Below are 15,910 nucleotides of genomic sequence, written 5' to 3'. Positions count from 1 at the left end.
TGTCAGCAATTTTCAAACCGAGCCGGGAGGCCTTCCTTAACCCTCCCAACAAACACTCTTTTGAGCTCCCGGGCACTGTTCCCATGGCCAGGGTGGGGGCTGCCCAGGGAGGAGCTTTGCCTTGTATCTCTCCTTCCTTTCTCTGGTGCGAGTAGCGTGTCCCCTGCCCCCTCCTGCCACTGGCCTCACCGAAGCTAGGCTGCCTCCTTTCCATCCAGGAACCTCTGAGGCTTCTGGGGGTAGCTGGAGAGTGGGGAGGCCCTTTGCAATCTGCAGAGCCCCTCTTCACAAGTCAGAGAATCCCACCACAGAGGATCAAGGAGCTACCTCAAGTGAGCCCTTGGTGAATAGCTCTGCTATGAGGTAAGCACGGGCCTGGGGCATACAACGCAAGAGCCTTGGGAGGCTCATAATGCTTGCCCATCGTGGCCCAGGAGCCCAAGCACCTAAAGAGGCTGGCATTATTACTGGCGTTTTGTTCCCCAGGAAACCTGTACCACTTCAAAGGTCACCCATTCTATAGCAGGGCCCACAATGGAGCCAGGTGCTCCACCTTGGAGGCCCTGGCCTCTTCATTAGCTTCTTGTCGGCCGGCTCCACATTCCCAGCGAGATCCTCCTGGTTCTTGTCTTCCACGCATTACCAGTAGCCCTGAGTCCTTCACACACCACTCAAAGTAACCCTGGCAACCCCATTCGAAGAAAAAATGGCTTGGAATTTTAGCTCTTGGGGCTGCTCCACAGAGCAGAAGGGACAGGGAGAGGCCCTGCCAGGGTCTCCCTGGCTCGGGTTGGCTGGTGGAGGGCTGGTGCAAACGTGAAGGGCGGCCATGTTCTTGCCGCTTTCTCTCCCAGCTCCTGAGCAGGCTGGGAGCAGTGGGCTAGGACTTCCAGAGGGTGGGCTGTGACTGGGGGAGGGGAGGCCTTCCGCCTGCCTGAAGATGGTGCAGGCTTGGGAGGGTGAGCCTCCCAAGGTTAACCTTAACCAAGGTTAAGACCAAGGGGAGCTGGCCAAAGAAGGAAGACCGAGAAGTGGGCAGGTAGAGGTGATCCCCACACTAAACATGGACACCCTTCTTGGAAGGAAGGCAGTGGTAACTCAGAGAGCAAATATCTATGCTTTGTTTACAAACAAGGTTTACAAACCCCTTAGTTTACAAATGTTGAGGGTTAAGGAAGAGAATCTGAGTGAGAGGCACTGGCACTTAGGCTACAAGGTCAGAGCAGCTATGTAGGTCCTAAAGTCCAAGCTCTGCGGCAGCTGTGTTATCCCCGTCTAGATGGGCATGGCCCAACGGTCAGGGTAAGGAGAAAAAAAAGCACAGCCAATTCTGAGGAATGAAGTGATGCCTGGGGATGGCAGTGGTTGTGGCCCTCCTGAACCCCAAGCTACCCTTCCAGACACCCTCAAGTCCTGGGCTTTTTCCTGAAGCAGACATTTCACTAAGATATAACCACCAAGTAGGGAGACTCCCAAATTTGCTGCAGGCCCAGGATATTCTGGAAGGAAGCACAATTTTTGACTGGTCAAAAATTTGTTTGTTTGGTTGTTTAAATCCCCCCCCAAAGGGCCTTAGGCTTTAAATAGGCATTCAGTCAATTTAGAATTGAATTGAGTTGAACTGACTTGAATTGAATGATAATGGCAACAAGGAGAGGGAAAAGGAGGAGGAGGAGGAGGAGGAGGAGGAGGGGGAGGAGATTCTATTGACTGAGGTTAATTTTGCCGTCTCTTTTTCAGGAACATCTATTTCATGCTAGGAGATGGGTAATGGGGAGGGTGGAAAATGAGAATAGGGCTCAGAAAAATGATGGAGGTCAATTTTCCCAGCTGCGAGGCATAAGGGGAAAGGAGACAGGCATAAATATTGACACAAGGTTCATAAGATTTAAGATCCACTGAGCTAAACAGCGTTCTTGGCTAACGTTGCCAATACTTCCAGTCTTGCCGAAACACTGGGAGGAACTGCCTCCCCTCAGAGTTAGCCGCCAAAGTTGGGGTGACCAAGATGATTCGACAAGAGCGCTTTTTGAACTTCTCTGAATGAGGGTGAGCGGGGAGGCCCACCCTGTCAGAATGGGGTTTGGTTCTGCCTGTCATCCCTAGTGTCACTCAGAGATTGTTTGTGAGGCTCACATGGGACCCTGTCCCGGAGGGAGCTGAAAGGCACGATTCATTTGCCTCTGTCGTCATTTGGTGTCAGGGCTTGGCCCAAATCAGTGGTTAGAACTGCTTCTCCAAGAGAGTATCCATCTCCACCAGGACTCTCCTTGGGGTCCCTCCTACCATCGCCTTCTGCATCTGTGTTCGCATCTTCCCCCACCATTTTCCTGCCCCCCCCCCCCCCCGAGAGTCAGGGTTCTGGGCCTTGGCCATGCAGGGCAGTTCACATGACCCACAGAGGACAAGGCGCTCTCTCTGTCCCCGTCTTTCCTTCTTGCTTCCCTCCTTCTGGACTTTGGGGATTTTCCATGAAGCCAAAGTAACGATGTAAGTTGCAGTGGCCTTCCTGTCTATGGTCTTCCACACTGGAGGGGGAAGCAGAGGGGAAGAGAGAAGATAAGACAGAAGCAAGGACAAATTAAACGATGGCATTTCAGCCTCCTTATTCCCCCAGCCTCTTCAGAAAAAGGGACAAGTAAGTAATTAGTAGTAGCCAGAGCTTCAGCCGGAAGGGGGCCGGGGTGGAGGAATAAGAGGGGAGGGCTGTTTTGCTGCCGCCCCATTAACTGTGCTAATGCTCCAGTGCTCAATATCCTTTTTGATTTCCTTTTCCAGCTCCTAACCCTGTGTTTGCTTTGTGGCTTGTCCTGCACCTCTCACGTCGTGTCTTTTTCCGCTTCTCCTGACACAGGACCCTGTGTTTTGCTGGCACCATTGCCGAATCTTTGGGTGGAACATTCCCTGTAGAAAATAAGGAAGACTTGCCTATAAATAGTTTCCTTTGGGCTACATGGTACACAATGCTTCAAGTGTGACAAAAAGGGAAGTGAGATGTTCCCCCTCATCGCCACCCCCAACCCTACCACACCCACCCCAAGTCAGCTCCCCACCCCTCATCAGTGTGCTGAAATCTGGCCCACGCCTTCTGTGGCCCAGACTACCCAGTCTCTGTCCCGCCGTCCCGTGGGAACCCCAAGTAGGAAGCTCTCTTGTCCTAGAGAGTCTGGCTTTTGAAGTGGAACATATCGGTGGGAATGCTGAGACACTTCTTCCAGCTCAACAAGTCAGCTTCCAGGCCCTCCTAAAATGGAGGGAGTTGGCTCTGTCCTCCTGTATGCCACCCTGCATCTACAAGTCACCCCTGAGAGAGGGAGGGGGCAGCTGTGTCTGTTTAATTGCCGAATCCCGTGGCCACTGGGGCTAGACTGTGAGTCAGCAAAGGACCTGGCTCATCAGCCAGCCCCTGTTGCTGTGCTGGCTCTGGGTCCAGCCCAGCCTGTCGAGTGTAGGTCAGAAGAAAGGGAATTTGGATATATGCACACAGGTCGCTGGGCTAGTGAATCCCTAGCCCACGGTTTCCTACCTGGGGCCCACCTCCGTAGGACATAGGGATGCAGAGAGCCCCTCGGATCAGCACTTTCTCAGAAAAGTTAGATAAGGTCATAGATACTTCATACAGCACAAGCCTCCACTCACTGTGAGGTTTCTTGCAGATATTCTGGGCAGGGGAATTTTCTAGTGTGCCAGGGGTTAAGCAGAAAACCTTCTGGAGTCCTCCTGCTTCTTCTCTTCTCCCCCTCTTACCTGCCTTTGTTTGAAAAAAATCTCTCTACAGGGACCTTTATGTCCATTGTCTTGCCTTAGCGAACTCTGGGATCCTGGGATCCAGCCATTGTTTCATTGTTTGCTAATGGTGGACCCTAAGGCCTCAAGGTGATCACTTCTCACTTGGCTGGCAGTGGGCAAAACTAGAGGTATAGAGGGGATGAGAGATTGGCTGAGCGTGGGCTGAGTGGGCTGAACGTGGGACATCCTTTCGAAGTTGTTTTGTAAAACTAAATCCTTGGTAGGAGCTTGTTTTCTTGTGCCTGGCTTCATTCTCCTAAAAGCTGAGCATAGCAGGAATATGAAACAACAACAACAAAAAGTTAATTAAGGATGCTAGTTAGTGGGACCCTAGGAAGTGGAGGTTTGCCTGTACTGTGATTATTCTCAGACTGGTTACTTTATTTGGGGTATCGTATACCCCGACTACATATTTGTCATTGCAGGAGCCACCAGGCTGGATTAATATTTCCTATTTCCTTAGACAGAGTGAGCTTTCTTTGAGGACTGTGTGGCTGCCTTTTGAAATGATGTGGGTGAGCCCAGCCCACTATAAATTTCACACGGACACTTTGGATATTCTTCTGGTCCCCGATGCTGCTGTCCCCTGCCATGAGCGTCAGAAAAGCCAGCTGTGCTGACGGAGCTAAGTCCATTCTCTAACAGTACTGCTGCTGGCATCCTAGAGGCATATGTCCTGCCCCTCATCCTTTCTTCTTCCTTACTGCTTTTTGGGCACCTCCAACCCAGCCCCCCAACTGCATTGATTCACTTATTCAACACACCTACCCCCTACCCCACTCCTAAATGCAGTAGGAACGAACTTGGTCTCTGGGTCAGGAAGACCTAGATTGGAGTCCCAGCTCTGTAATTTACTAGCTGTGCTACCTTGGGCAAGGTAGCCTCTCAGACTGTTGGTTTCTTCATCTGTGAAATGATGGTGACAGTGCCTACACCACAGGTTTTGTGGAGCAGCTGGCACAAATGTCTGGCCCATAGCTGGTGCTCACTTAATGGTAGACATTATGGTCAGTAGGTCTCAAACTCAGTTGTTGTTTTTTTTAAGACAGTCTTCTTTTCTTTTGAATGTTTATTCTTTTTTAGAGACAGAGGGCATGAGCAGGGGAGGGGCAGTGAGAGGGGAGACAGAGGATCAGAAGCCTGCTCCTCGCTGACAGCAGTGAGCCTGATGTGGGGCCCCGAACCCACGAACCGCGACATCATGACCTGAGCCGAAGTCAGACATTCAACAGACTGAGCCACCCAGGCGCCCCAAACTCAGCTTATTTTTAATCAAAGCATAATTAATGTACAATTCAAACGCAACTTTGCTAGCAAACTTCTCTTCCTTTCCCTTCCCGAACCACCTTGGTTTCTTTGCCTCTGACTCCATATAAGGGAGTCCCCATGGAAGGAGCTATTTTTTCTTCTGTCCTATGCCTCGTCTCCCTGGTGGTGTTTTTTCTCTGCCAACCCAGCTTATTTATCTCTCCCTCTTTCTTTTCATCATTTCACTTGGAATTTTGGGGGTGGGTAGCAATAGTTAGCTTAGGAAAGATTTGCAAGCCAATGAAACCTCCTCGACTCTTTCCTGGGGCCAAGAAAGCTCCCTGTGGCACAGAGGGCAGATTACTCTATCAGGGAATTCCAGTATCAATTAAGCTTCTGATTTAAGAAAAGTATTTTTTTTCCTCAGCTAGTGTTCTCGATGACCTACAAATATAGTCTGTGCTTTGTTCTGCCAACTACACACAGTTGAGTGCAAAATTGGGAGAATTTATGCCCTAAAGGTAACATAATATCCAGAGACTGGGATTATCTCCCACCTAAACTAGGGTGAAGACATACACTATCCTGGGCCTGTGCACAGTAGGTTCTCTCAGTTCTATTGTCAGCTCTTTGCAAGTAGAACGGCCCCTTGTGCGTGTGTTACCACTTGTGGGATCCAGTGGGAGCCCCATTTCGTAGTGGCAAAAATGTTGGCTGTTCGGTGGCACAACAGCACTTGCCGCCTGGAGAAAATCAAGGCCTTAAGACTGGGCTTAACTGGGGCCTTGGCCAGGGTGTCAGTGCCAGGCACCTGGTTAGGAGAAATAGCCTCAGGCAAATAGTAATTACCTTCTTCGCTGATAAGAGGCCCCAGTACTTTTCCAGGAGCATGATTGCATTAGGGTATTTCTTTGGACCACTGCCTGAATCACAAACTGATTCATGGGTACTGGCCCCAACTTCATCCAAACTATTGTGTATGTGGTGGAACCCGATATTCTCCTCACGGCCCTGAGTCCATGTCAATAATCCTTGCCGTTGGGTCATCACCTGTCCCTTGTTCTGTCTAGATTGCTCCTTCTGGATGCAATTCCGCCTCTGTCCACCAGGTGGCCTCGCTTAGGAAACAGCAGGAGAAAAGGACCTCTAGCCACTGCAGACTTTTATTTAGTTTAAGCTTGAGACTGAAAAGAATGAAAACAAATTTTCATGGAAACATATGTAACTCTTGGTAGGCAACAACCACCTCATTTTCCTTGTAACTTGGAATCTGTTCCTGAAGTGAAGTAGCCTTTCTTACCTGTGGCTGGGCGAATCACAGGGCAGGTATTTTCCTAGGATAATTTATATATAGCCTTGGTTTGTAGTTTGCTGTTTATAGGAAAGTAAGGAAATATTGTTTTTAAAAATAGGGATATGAAATCCTGGATAATGTGGAAGGTATTTTCTCTGCAGAGTAGGGTATGGAGATCAAAGGAAAAGGGCCCTGTCTTGTGGTCACTCCAGCACTCGTTCCCCTACCATCTCCTCCCCCACCTCCTCTGTCACCCACATGGCCCCCAGCCTCCCCATGGTACATGTTCCTCCGGCTCACTGGAGTTCTTGGACACTCTCCTCTCCTTACATGCACACTGAGGCGCAGATTAGTTCAGCTGCATCCTGAGCATGTCACAGATCTGTGCATGTGTCAGTACACAGAGGCTACATCCAAAGGAGGAGGAGGTGAGTGTACAGGGGCTGGGACTGGGTGCAGGCCAGCGGGCTGGGTGAGGGGACATACAGATGACAAAGTGTGTGTGCAGAAGAGCGGCTGAGAAGGCAGGCGGCAGGAAGAAGGTGAGGCTCCTGACGGTGAGGGTGGGTACCCAGGGAGCATGGTGTGTGATGGCATTGCAAATCCATGGGGGTGTGCCGGCTGACACCTTAAGAAGAGCTTTGAAAACCAGCGCCACCCTTTACTGAATGCTTTCTGCTCTTGTTAGGGCATTTGGACTTCTTTCTTCAAGAATCAGCTCCAGTTTGATTTTTACCAATCTCCAGAGCCCTCTCTGCAGATGCCAGTTGGCACAAGAAAGTGCTGAACTGTTTACAGTCCTAGCTTAAGGTTCAGGGAGGGGATGTGGTTTAACTGGACCACAAAGCCCGGTACAGGACTCATTTGCATGGCCCCTGACGCCATGTGACGCAGCCAGCTCCTCCTATAAAAAGAAGCAGGAGCCGAAATATCTCCGAGTCTGGGTTGGACTGGAGGCTGTGGAGTTTGTGACACACTAGGTGACACCCCTCGAGTCACTTCCCTTCAACTCTGAAGCGCCTGCCTGGCTTTGGGTCCCATCGGCAGCCTTCGCCCCCCTCCTAGCCCCTGGGCCCGACTCGCAGAGCCCAGCCCCGTGCAGCGCTCCAGCAGCCGCCAGCAGCCCAGCCCGCCCAAGCAGCCCGAGCTATGAACGCCGAAATGTATCAGACCCCCATGGAGGTGGCGGTCTATCAGCTGCACAATTTCAACATCTCCTTCTTCTCTTCCTTGCTTGGAGGGGATGTGGTTTCCGTTAAGCTGGATAACAGGTAACCACTGGCCGCAGCTCCCGAGCCGAGGCGCCGGCGGGGGCTGGGTCACCAAGCTAGCCGTGCACCGCCGGTCCCCGTTCCCCGCGGTGCAGCATCCTGGGAAGGGGCGGGGGTAGGGGACGCAGGGAGGGGGGTCACCGCCGCGCTGGGATCCGCCGTCGGAGCGTCCCTGCGGCCGATGCGCCGTGATAACGAACTGCTGCAGCCCGAGGTGGAGACAGCGGGAGGCAGAGGGGCGGCGGGGCCGGGCCGGGCAGGGCCAGGCCGGGCAGAGGGCTGGCCACGCGCCGTGCGTCGCTGGGGAGCAGGCCGGAAGCTTCCGAGCCGAGAAGGAATTCCTAGCTAGCTTCGGAGCGCGGTAGGTTCACCCGGGACCTTCTGGGCCGGCGCTGGAATGGGCTGGCGGCGGGGGTACTCCCCGGGCCGCGCGCCCCCATTGTTTGCCTGTCGCCCGGGCCGGCTGAGCAGACCACGCTAGCTGGTGCGCCCCGGGACCCGCGCGTTGCTCCACGCGGCGGGGAGCCGGCCCGGGTGGGGAGGTGCAGCTTCCTGCAGGGCCTGGGAACAAAGTGCCCGGGACTCTGGGCCAGGGAGGCGGGAGAGAGGAAGAGCTGGGGCAGATGGAGGACTTTGGCTGCAGCTGCCAGGTACTCAGAGTGGAACCAAGTGGGTAACGCGGTCGCTTTGCTTTTTGTTTTGGCAGTGCCTCTGGAGCCAGCGTGGTGGCCATAGACAACAAGATCGAGCAGGCCATGGTGAGTGGCATCACTGCGTCATTCCTGTCCCCAGACCTAGCTGCCGCTTATGTAACTCGGGCAGGACTGAGGGGGTGGGTGCAAAAGCCATTAGGCAAGAGCCTGAGGAAGCCAACGGCCTGCTTCCTATGCTCTTGGAGCCCCTAAGTAGCATCCCAACAGAGCAGCACCTTTTAGGGCATTTGCAGTCTGCCTTTGCTGGACCCCCTCCTTTCCTCCTCCCTCTCTTTGCAGCAGCCTGTAGCTCCCTCCTGGGGAGGTTGCAGAGCAGGGAGCTCAGACTCTTGAATTTGTCTGCATCCCCGCATTTGGCAGGGGCGGGAGCTCATTGGATGCAACTGCACTGCAGTGCCTCTGCAGAGCCTGGGCTAGGGTCAGGAGTTGGGAGGAACCAAGAAGCAGAGCACCCCTCCCCATCTCCCTCTCCTTACTAGGTAGAGGTCATACTCCAGGGAGCAGTCAAAATGACTGCAGGGGGCTGGGGCCTCCAGCAGTCAGCAACCACTTCACTGTGCCCCCAGTGCCCAGTGACACAGTTCCCTACCCCCAGTGTAATCATCAGGTTCAGAGAGGATGCAGCAATCCCGGCACCTTCCCCCAGGGCCACCAGTGTCCTGTCTGGTTGCACCACAGATGCAACCGGTGTGCTGGGTCATTTGAAGAGGAGGAGTCTCCAAAAGAGCCAATTTTGTTCTGGGGAAGATGTGTACAGCAGACAAACTTTATGGGGGTGCTTAGCAGGTCCTCCCTGAGAGGTGGTCAGCCAGCAACAGGACCTTATGTAGAAACGGGTATAGAGCCGACCACCAGCAACCAACAGAAGTGGCTCCTAAGTGGCCAGCTCTGAAAGTCAGTAGAAACTTGCAGAAGGCATCCTGTGTAGTTCAAAGCTGGGCTCCCAGATCAGGCATTGTCCAGCCGGGCAGCTCTCTTGAGTGGGTCTAAGTGCTTTGGAGAAAGGGAGGAATAGAGCTGCAAGGCCAGGATGCTGATAGGGGAGGTTGGGGGGAAGGCCAGTGGCACGAGGGACAGCACAGGTGCCCCGACGGCAGGGTGAAGGTGCTGCAGAGGGGCCGTGATGGCTCCTGGATGGCTTTGTTGTGATTCCCCTCTGTGGCAGGATCTGGTGAAGAATCATCTGATGTATGCAGTCAGAGAGGAGGTGGAGATCCTGAAGGAGCAGATCCGGGAGCTGGTGGAGAAGAACTCCCAGCTGGAGCGTGAGAACACCCTCCTGAAGACCCTGGCAAGCCCAGAGCAGCTGGAGAAGTTCCAGTCCCGCCTGAGCCCCGAAGAGCCAGTTCCAGAAACCCCACACGCACCTGAGGCCCCCGGTGGTTCTGCGGTGTAAGTGGCTCTGTCCTCAGGGTGGGCAGAGCCACTAAACTTGTTCTACCTAGTTCTTTCCAGTTTGTTTTTGGTTCCCCAAGCGTCATCTCACGTGGAGAACTTTACACCTAGCATAGCTGGTGCCAAGAGATGTCCTAAGGACATGGCCACTTGGGTCCACTCCAGTGACAGACCCCTGACAAAGAGCAGGTCTCTGGAGGCTGAGTTGCGTGGGGCCACATCACCCCCAGCCAGTGAGCCTCTAATGCCACCGTGTCCTGGGGGCTCCCAGGGTCTGAGCAACTTGGCCGCAACTGGCAAAGGAGAAAGGTAGTGTGAGATGTGATGCCAGTTTACTCCAGAAAGCATAAGGGGTCTGTTTTTCATTTCCATGGCCATCTTCAGCAGCTTCACCTGACAACGACTGTTCCTATGAAGAAGCCACTCATGTTTTGAGCAGAGGCAACCTCTCTCTTCTCCCCTGTCTCACCAAGGCAGGGCCACAGATAGGAGAGATTGAGCCAAGTCAGTCTTCTGTTGGTTCATATGGTCTAATGCATGGCTTTGCGCACAGCCCAGTGTGGGATTACGGCTTTGGGATGACCGCTTACAAAGTTCTGTTTGGTTAGTATTGGCATAGTTTTTCTATATAGCCATACATGCGTATATATACCCATAGGGCTAGATCTATATCTTAGTGTAGCAATGTATACACACACACACACACACACACACACACACACACACACACCTATGCACACACACACACACACACACACCTATGTGTTGAAGGGCCTAACCGGCTTTGGGAGTATCAACTGGTCCCTTATCTCTTAAGGCTAATTCTTTGACTGTGTTCATTTACCAAGTTGATCCAGTGTGTCCTTTAGGTTAAGTAAGACTAAAGAGAAAAGGCAGGGAGGAGGGCCAAGCCTCTGAATGCGGCCACAGATGCCTTGCTGCTGCAGCCCTTGCCCCATGTGTGCCCCGGCCCAAAGATGCGTGAGGTCCTCATTCAAATGCCAAACCCACCATTCACTGGTGCTGACTACATAGAATGGGGTTCAGAGAAGAGCAGCTGGGACTTCACATTGTCATTGAGAAACTTTTGTTTTGGTGTTTGTGGAAAACTTGCAAGTGAACTGCATGATTGGCTTGCTGGTGTCCCCTTGTGGACAAGGGATGGACGAGGGGATGGCTTTGACCCGACGGTGCCTGGGTGATGTACTCAGGGAGCTTGTGTCTAGGGGGTTCTGTGGCAGTGAACATTTTCCACTTTCTGACACCTTATCCTGATGTATGTCTCCAGGATTTGGATTTTGATTTTTCAAATGTAGCTTGAAATTTCAATAAACTTTGCTCTTTTTTTTTCTAAAAATAAACCTGGCGTCTGAGTGTAAATGGAGTGGGTATTAGGGGGGCCCCTGGTGTAGTTGGGGGCCCTGTTTCTCTGACGCACTGAATATTCATGAGCACCCTCTAAGTGGCAGGCCAGTGCCACATCCGTGATCTTGCAGAACTCTCAAAACACCCGCATTGTACGGGTGAGGAGGCTGAGGCTCAGCCATTGCAAGTGACTTGCCGAAAGTCACACAGCTATTATGGCAAATTGGGGGACTCAACCCCACATCTACCCCATTGGCCTGCTCCCTGCTTTCATAAGACGGCTCCAGAGCAAGTGGCTAAGTGACCACTAACACACAACCTCAACTTAAGGGGCTGATTGGGAGGAAGGATACCCCAAGAAAAGGACCCAAAAGAAAAGGGAGGGAACCAAATAAACGCGAGTGGGCCTCTTCCCTCTTCTGAAAACATCATTGGTATCACTTCGCGCATTCTCCTTAATACCAATCCACGTGAGACCCTTGACCTTGGCAAAGGAGTTCAGAGGACCCTCGTGAGAAAAGGGCACAGAATGTATATGGTGCCCAAACAGGATCCCCCTCCCCCAAGGAAAGATGCTCAGGATCCCTGCCCTTGCACTTGTCACCGCTGAAAGTTGGCTCACAAAACCCACCAGCTGTGCACGCATGGCCAGGTCGAAGGATCCTGACTCTGCTTCCTTCCTCTGGCTCTCTGTGGGGTCCATTCTCATCCATCACTCTTTCCCTGACCCCAGGTCTCTGGCATCCAGAGTCCTGCCATTTCTCTGATTCTGTCCACGAGTTATTCCATGTCTCCTTAGCCACACCCAACTCTGGAGCCACCATAGACCCTGAGCTGTGTACTAAGCCCCACCTTATTCCCAGGGAAGTGATCCCATTCACTCTCAACTTCCTCTAACATCTATGCCTATCCCTTTGCCACTTGAAATTTAACAGAACCCCCTGATTTTCCTGAACCACAAACCTCAAGGACCAAGAGGTCTTGGCCCCTGTCCCTTGTGCCAATCACTGTCCAAATATATTCAAAATGCCAGGCTTCTTTCACTGTAGCAGTCATATGTGCTGGCCTCTTCTTTTCCAATTGCCAAAACTCTTCTTCAGAACTTAACCTCTGCCTGGCTGGCCTCTCAAATCCCAATTTCCCCACCTGCTCCTAACCTCTCTGCTCCTAATGCCAAATTCGTTGTGTACACCGGCCAATTTGATCACAGCGCACACACTTCACACAGCTGCAGGAACAAACTTTGGACCAGGCATCCACCCTGACCCAAATACTGCTCTTCCCAGCTCCCACTAGGTCCCAAGCCCCTCCCCCTTTCAAGAGGCCCTCAGGGACTTTTTGACTCTTCGGTTCATCTGTAGACTTCCCACACCCACTCTCCAGCCAAACAAGAACCCACAGATGCAAAAGAGAAACCCAGAAGATGGCTCAGCAAACACACGGCCCTCCCCAGTCATCCAGCCTTTCCCTACAAGAAAAGGGGGGGAAAAACTGGCCCACGGTCACAGAGTGGGAAAGAGAGAACAACTTTGTTTCCTAGGGAACCCCAACTAAACAGAGACAAACACTACAACTTCTGAGGCCACATCGGTTGCTAGACTAGATAAGAGGAACTTTGCGGCTGTTAGTCACATACAGGAGTTCTTTGTTGTTGCTCCACAGAAAACCAAGTAGGGGTGTGGAGGGACAAAAGAACACATTAGTCCCGGAAAGACCTTCACGGGCTTTGGGGCTCTGGGCTCAGCTGGTCTAGCTGGACCCAGAACAAGGAAAAGAACAAGAGGAACAGCAGCATTAATGCTCCCCTGCCTGAACATGCCTCCTCTCCCAGAACCCTCTTATCTCTTATCTCATCTGATCCTCCCCATACGTTGATGAGAATCACAAGTACACGGCTCTGTGCCCCTCCTCATGAATGCAGAACATTCTGTTTCTTGATCTTAGAAAAAGGGGTAGTTATGAGTTACCTCCATTTGACAGGAAAACTGACAGCCAGAGGGCTTGGTGCTACTCCCCACGGCTTCCACGTACCCCATGGGGCAGTGGTTCCCAGCCTTTGTGAGAAGAAGTGGCTCTTTTAAAATGTCAGGGGTGCCTGGGTGGCTCAGTCAGCTGAGCGACCAACTCTTGATTTTGGCTCAGGTCATGATCTCATGGTTCGTGGGTTTGGGCCCTGCTCAGGCTCTACACAGATGGTGTGGAGCCTGCTTGGGATTCTCAACTCTCTCCCTCTCTCTCTGCCCCTCCCCCAGTTGTGCGCTCTCTCGCGCGCACTCTCTCTCTCTTGTGCGCGTGCACGCTCCTGCTAAAAATAAATAAACTGAAAACAAATTAAAACTAAATAAATAAAATGTCAGAAATATTCTCAGACTCCCCTCAACCCAATAGTAGTTGAACTTTTAGTATTCATTGAGAGACAGAGAGAACACTTAATGATAGTGACTGTGGATTCAGTAGTGCTTTTAAAGGAATTCATTGTATTTACCACAAAAACACTGAGGGGGATTTGAAAAGTAGAACTGAAATGTGGGCAGTAGATTATTTACAGACAAGGACTACTGGGGTACAAGGTGCAAAGCTCTCAGGCTGGGAACTACCACTGAGACAGGCTTTCCCAGTTGGCCTCCCAGAAGGAACCCAGGGAGCAAGCAGATCAGGAAGGACCTGAAGTATAGACAGAAGGATTCTAGAAAGATCATCGGAAAGAAGGCACCCAACCCACCGTCCTTTTAGGGTATTTTGAAGTTGTCCTAACATCATCGTACATATTCTGGAACACTCTTGCTTTCAAATCTCACTCCCTCTCCTCCTAGTTGGTTAGAAATTAATGAACATAATTAGAGCTTGGTAGACAGCCCAGTTCCTCAGGTTGTCTCAGGCAGAGAAGCTCTGCGGATCACCTCTGCTAGATTGGGCAGGGTTTGACAGAGAACTCCCTCAGTTAGCTCTTCCAAGCAAAAGTGGTTTCCAGGGAGAAGCTGGCTGGAAGGGTCATCATAAGAATAATTAGTAATAATAGCTAACACTTACATGGCATTTACTTTGTGCCAGACACTGCTGTAAGCCCTTTTACATCCATGACCTCTTTTAATCCTTTCCACAAACCTATGAGAATGGGCTAAGATCCCCATTCTGCAGATGAGAAAATGAAGTTAAGGCATGGAAAGGTGAAACGGCTTGCCACGTGTCACGTAGCTAGTGAATGGCAGGGCCAGCACTGGTGGGGAGGGGAGACAGACACACTGAGAAATGGGACAGAGGATCAAGACAGGTTTAAGGTTTTTTTAAAAATATAATTTATCAAATTGGTTTCCATACAACAGCCAGTGCTCATCCCAACAAATGCCCTCCTCAATGCCCATCACCCACTTTCCCCCCTCTCCCACCCCCCATCAGCCCTCAGTTTGTTCTCAGTATTTAAGAGTCTGTTATGGTTTGCCTTCCTCCCTCTCTGTTTGTAACTATTTTTTCCCCTTCCCTTCCCCCATGGTCTTCTGTTAAGTTTCTCAAGATCCACATATGAGTGAAAACATATGGTATCTGTCTGTCTCTGACTGACTTATTTCACTTAGCATAATACCCTCCAGTTCCATCCACGTTGCTGCAAATGGCATGATTTCATTCTTTCTCATGCCAAGTAGTATTCCATTGTATATATAAATCACATCTTCTTTATCCATTTGTCAGTAGATGGACATTTGGGCTCTTTCCATAATTTGCTTATTGTTGAAAGTGCTGCTGTAAACATCGGGGTACAAGTGCCCCTATGCATCAGCACTCCTGTATCCCTTGGGTAAATTCCTAACAGTGCTATTTCTGGGTCATAGGTAGATCTATTTTTAATTTTTTGAGGAACCTCCACACTGTTTTCCAGAGCAGCTGCACCAGTTTGCATTTAAGTTTTTTTTATGTTTATTTATTTTTGAGAGACAGAGAGAGCACAAGTGGGAGAAGGGCAGAGAGAGAGGGAGACACAGAATCCAAAGCAGGCTCCAGGCTCCAACCTATCAACACAGAGCCCGACATGGGGCTCGAACATACGAACCATGAGATCATGACCTGAGCCCAAGTCAGACCCTTAACCGACTGAGCCACCCAGGCGCCGTTTTTTAAGTTTTTAAAAATTTATTTTGAGAGAGAGAGAGAGAGAGAGAAAATGAGCACAAGCAGGGGAGGGGCAGAAAGAGAGAAAGAGAATCCCAAGTAGGCTCCGCACTGTCAGCACAGAGCCCGATCCGGGGCTCAAACTCACGAACTCTCAGATCATGACCTGAGCTGAAACTAAGAGCCAGACGCTTAATGGACTGAGTCACCCAGGTGCCCCGAATCTCTACAGCTTTTCTAATTCCTCTTGTGTAAGCAGAAGTTTTCGGGGTGGGTAGAAAGGATACCACCCCAAACTAGCAGAAGAGGCTCACATTAGATTAAAATGATCAAGGAGCTTGCAGGGATGGGAGTGAACAGGGAAGGAGGAAAGAGGGGGGATGGGAGGGCAACTTGGCTGGCTCCCAGTCAGATGAATTGAGATAGGATCTAATCAGGCTGAGGGAGCCATGGTAGGCTTCTAAGCAGGGAAGTGATGTGATGCCAAAGATATTTGCAGAAGATGGGTGCTGGCAGCTGGGGAGGCTGAAGCAGAGAAAGGCTAGCCAAAGGCAGGCCAGCTGTTGCTGTAATCCAGGTGTGAGGTGATGAGGGCCAGCCGGGGCAGGGACAGGGGTCATGGAAAGGAGACAAAAGACACTGCAAGGGAGTGTTTGTCCGAGTGCGGTCTGCAGCCCATCCCCATGAGCTGTGTGGGGAAGTTTGTTTAAAGGCAGATTCCAGACCCCACT

At 51.4% G+C, this 15,910-nt stretch overlaps 1 protein-coding gene across 2 annotated transcripts in view; it reads left to right on the top strand.

The window, feature by feature from the left end:
- The window catches only part of TSC22D3 (TSC22 domain family member 3), a 61,763-nt gene extending 50,692 nt beyond the window's left edge, over positions 1-11,071 (top strand). Inside the window, exons 1-3 of one of the 2 annotated variants that reach the window (XM_042975164.1) lie at positions 7,249-7,602; positions 8,309-8,360; positions 9,481-11,071. In XM_042975164.1, the coding sequence (XP_042831098.1) occupies positions 7,481-7,602; positions 8,309-8,360; positions 9,481-9,711 (405 nt within the window). In that variant the 5' untranslated portion in view covers positions 7,249-7,480 and the 3' untranslated portion in view covers positions 9,712-11,071. Of the gene's footprint in view, positions 1-7,248; positions 7,603-8,308; positions 8,361-9,480 lie in introns of those variants that run through there. The other variant, XM_042975163.1, reaches the window with a different exon arrangement.
- The last annotated feature ends 4,839 nt before the right edge of the window (positions 11,072-15,910 follow it).

This window comes from Panthera tigris, chromosome X (genome assembly GCF_018350195.1).
Source record: "Panthera tigris isolate Pti1 chromosome X, P.tigris_Pti1_mat1.1, whole genome shotgun sequence".
Taxonomy (NCBI): domain Eukaryota; kingdom Metazoa; phylum Chordata; class Mammalia; order Carnivora; family Felidae; genus Panthera; species Panthera tigris.
This window is presented reverse-complemented; position numbering and strand designations above follow the sequence as displayed.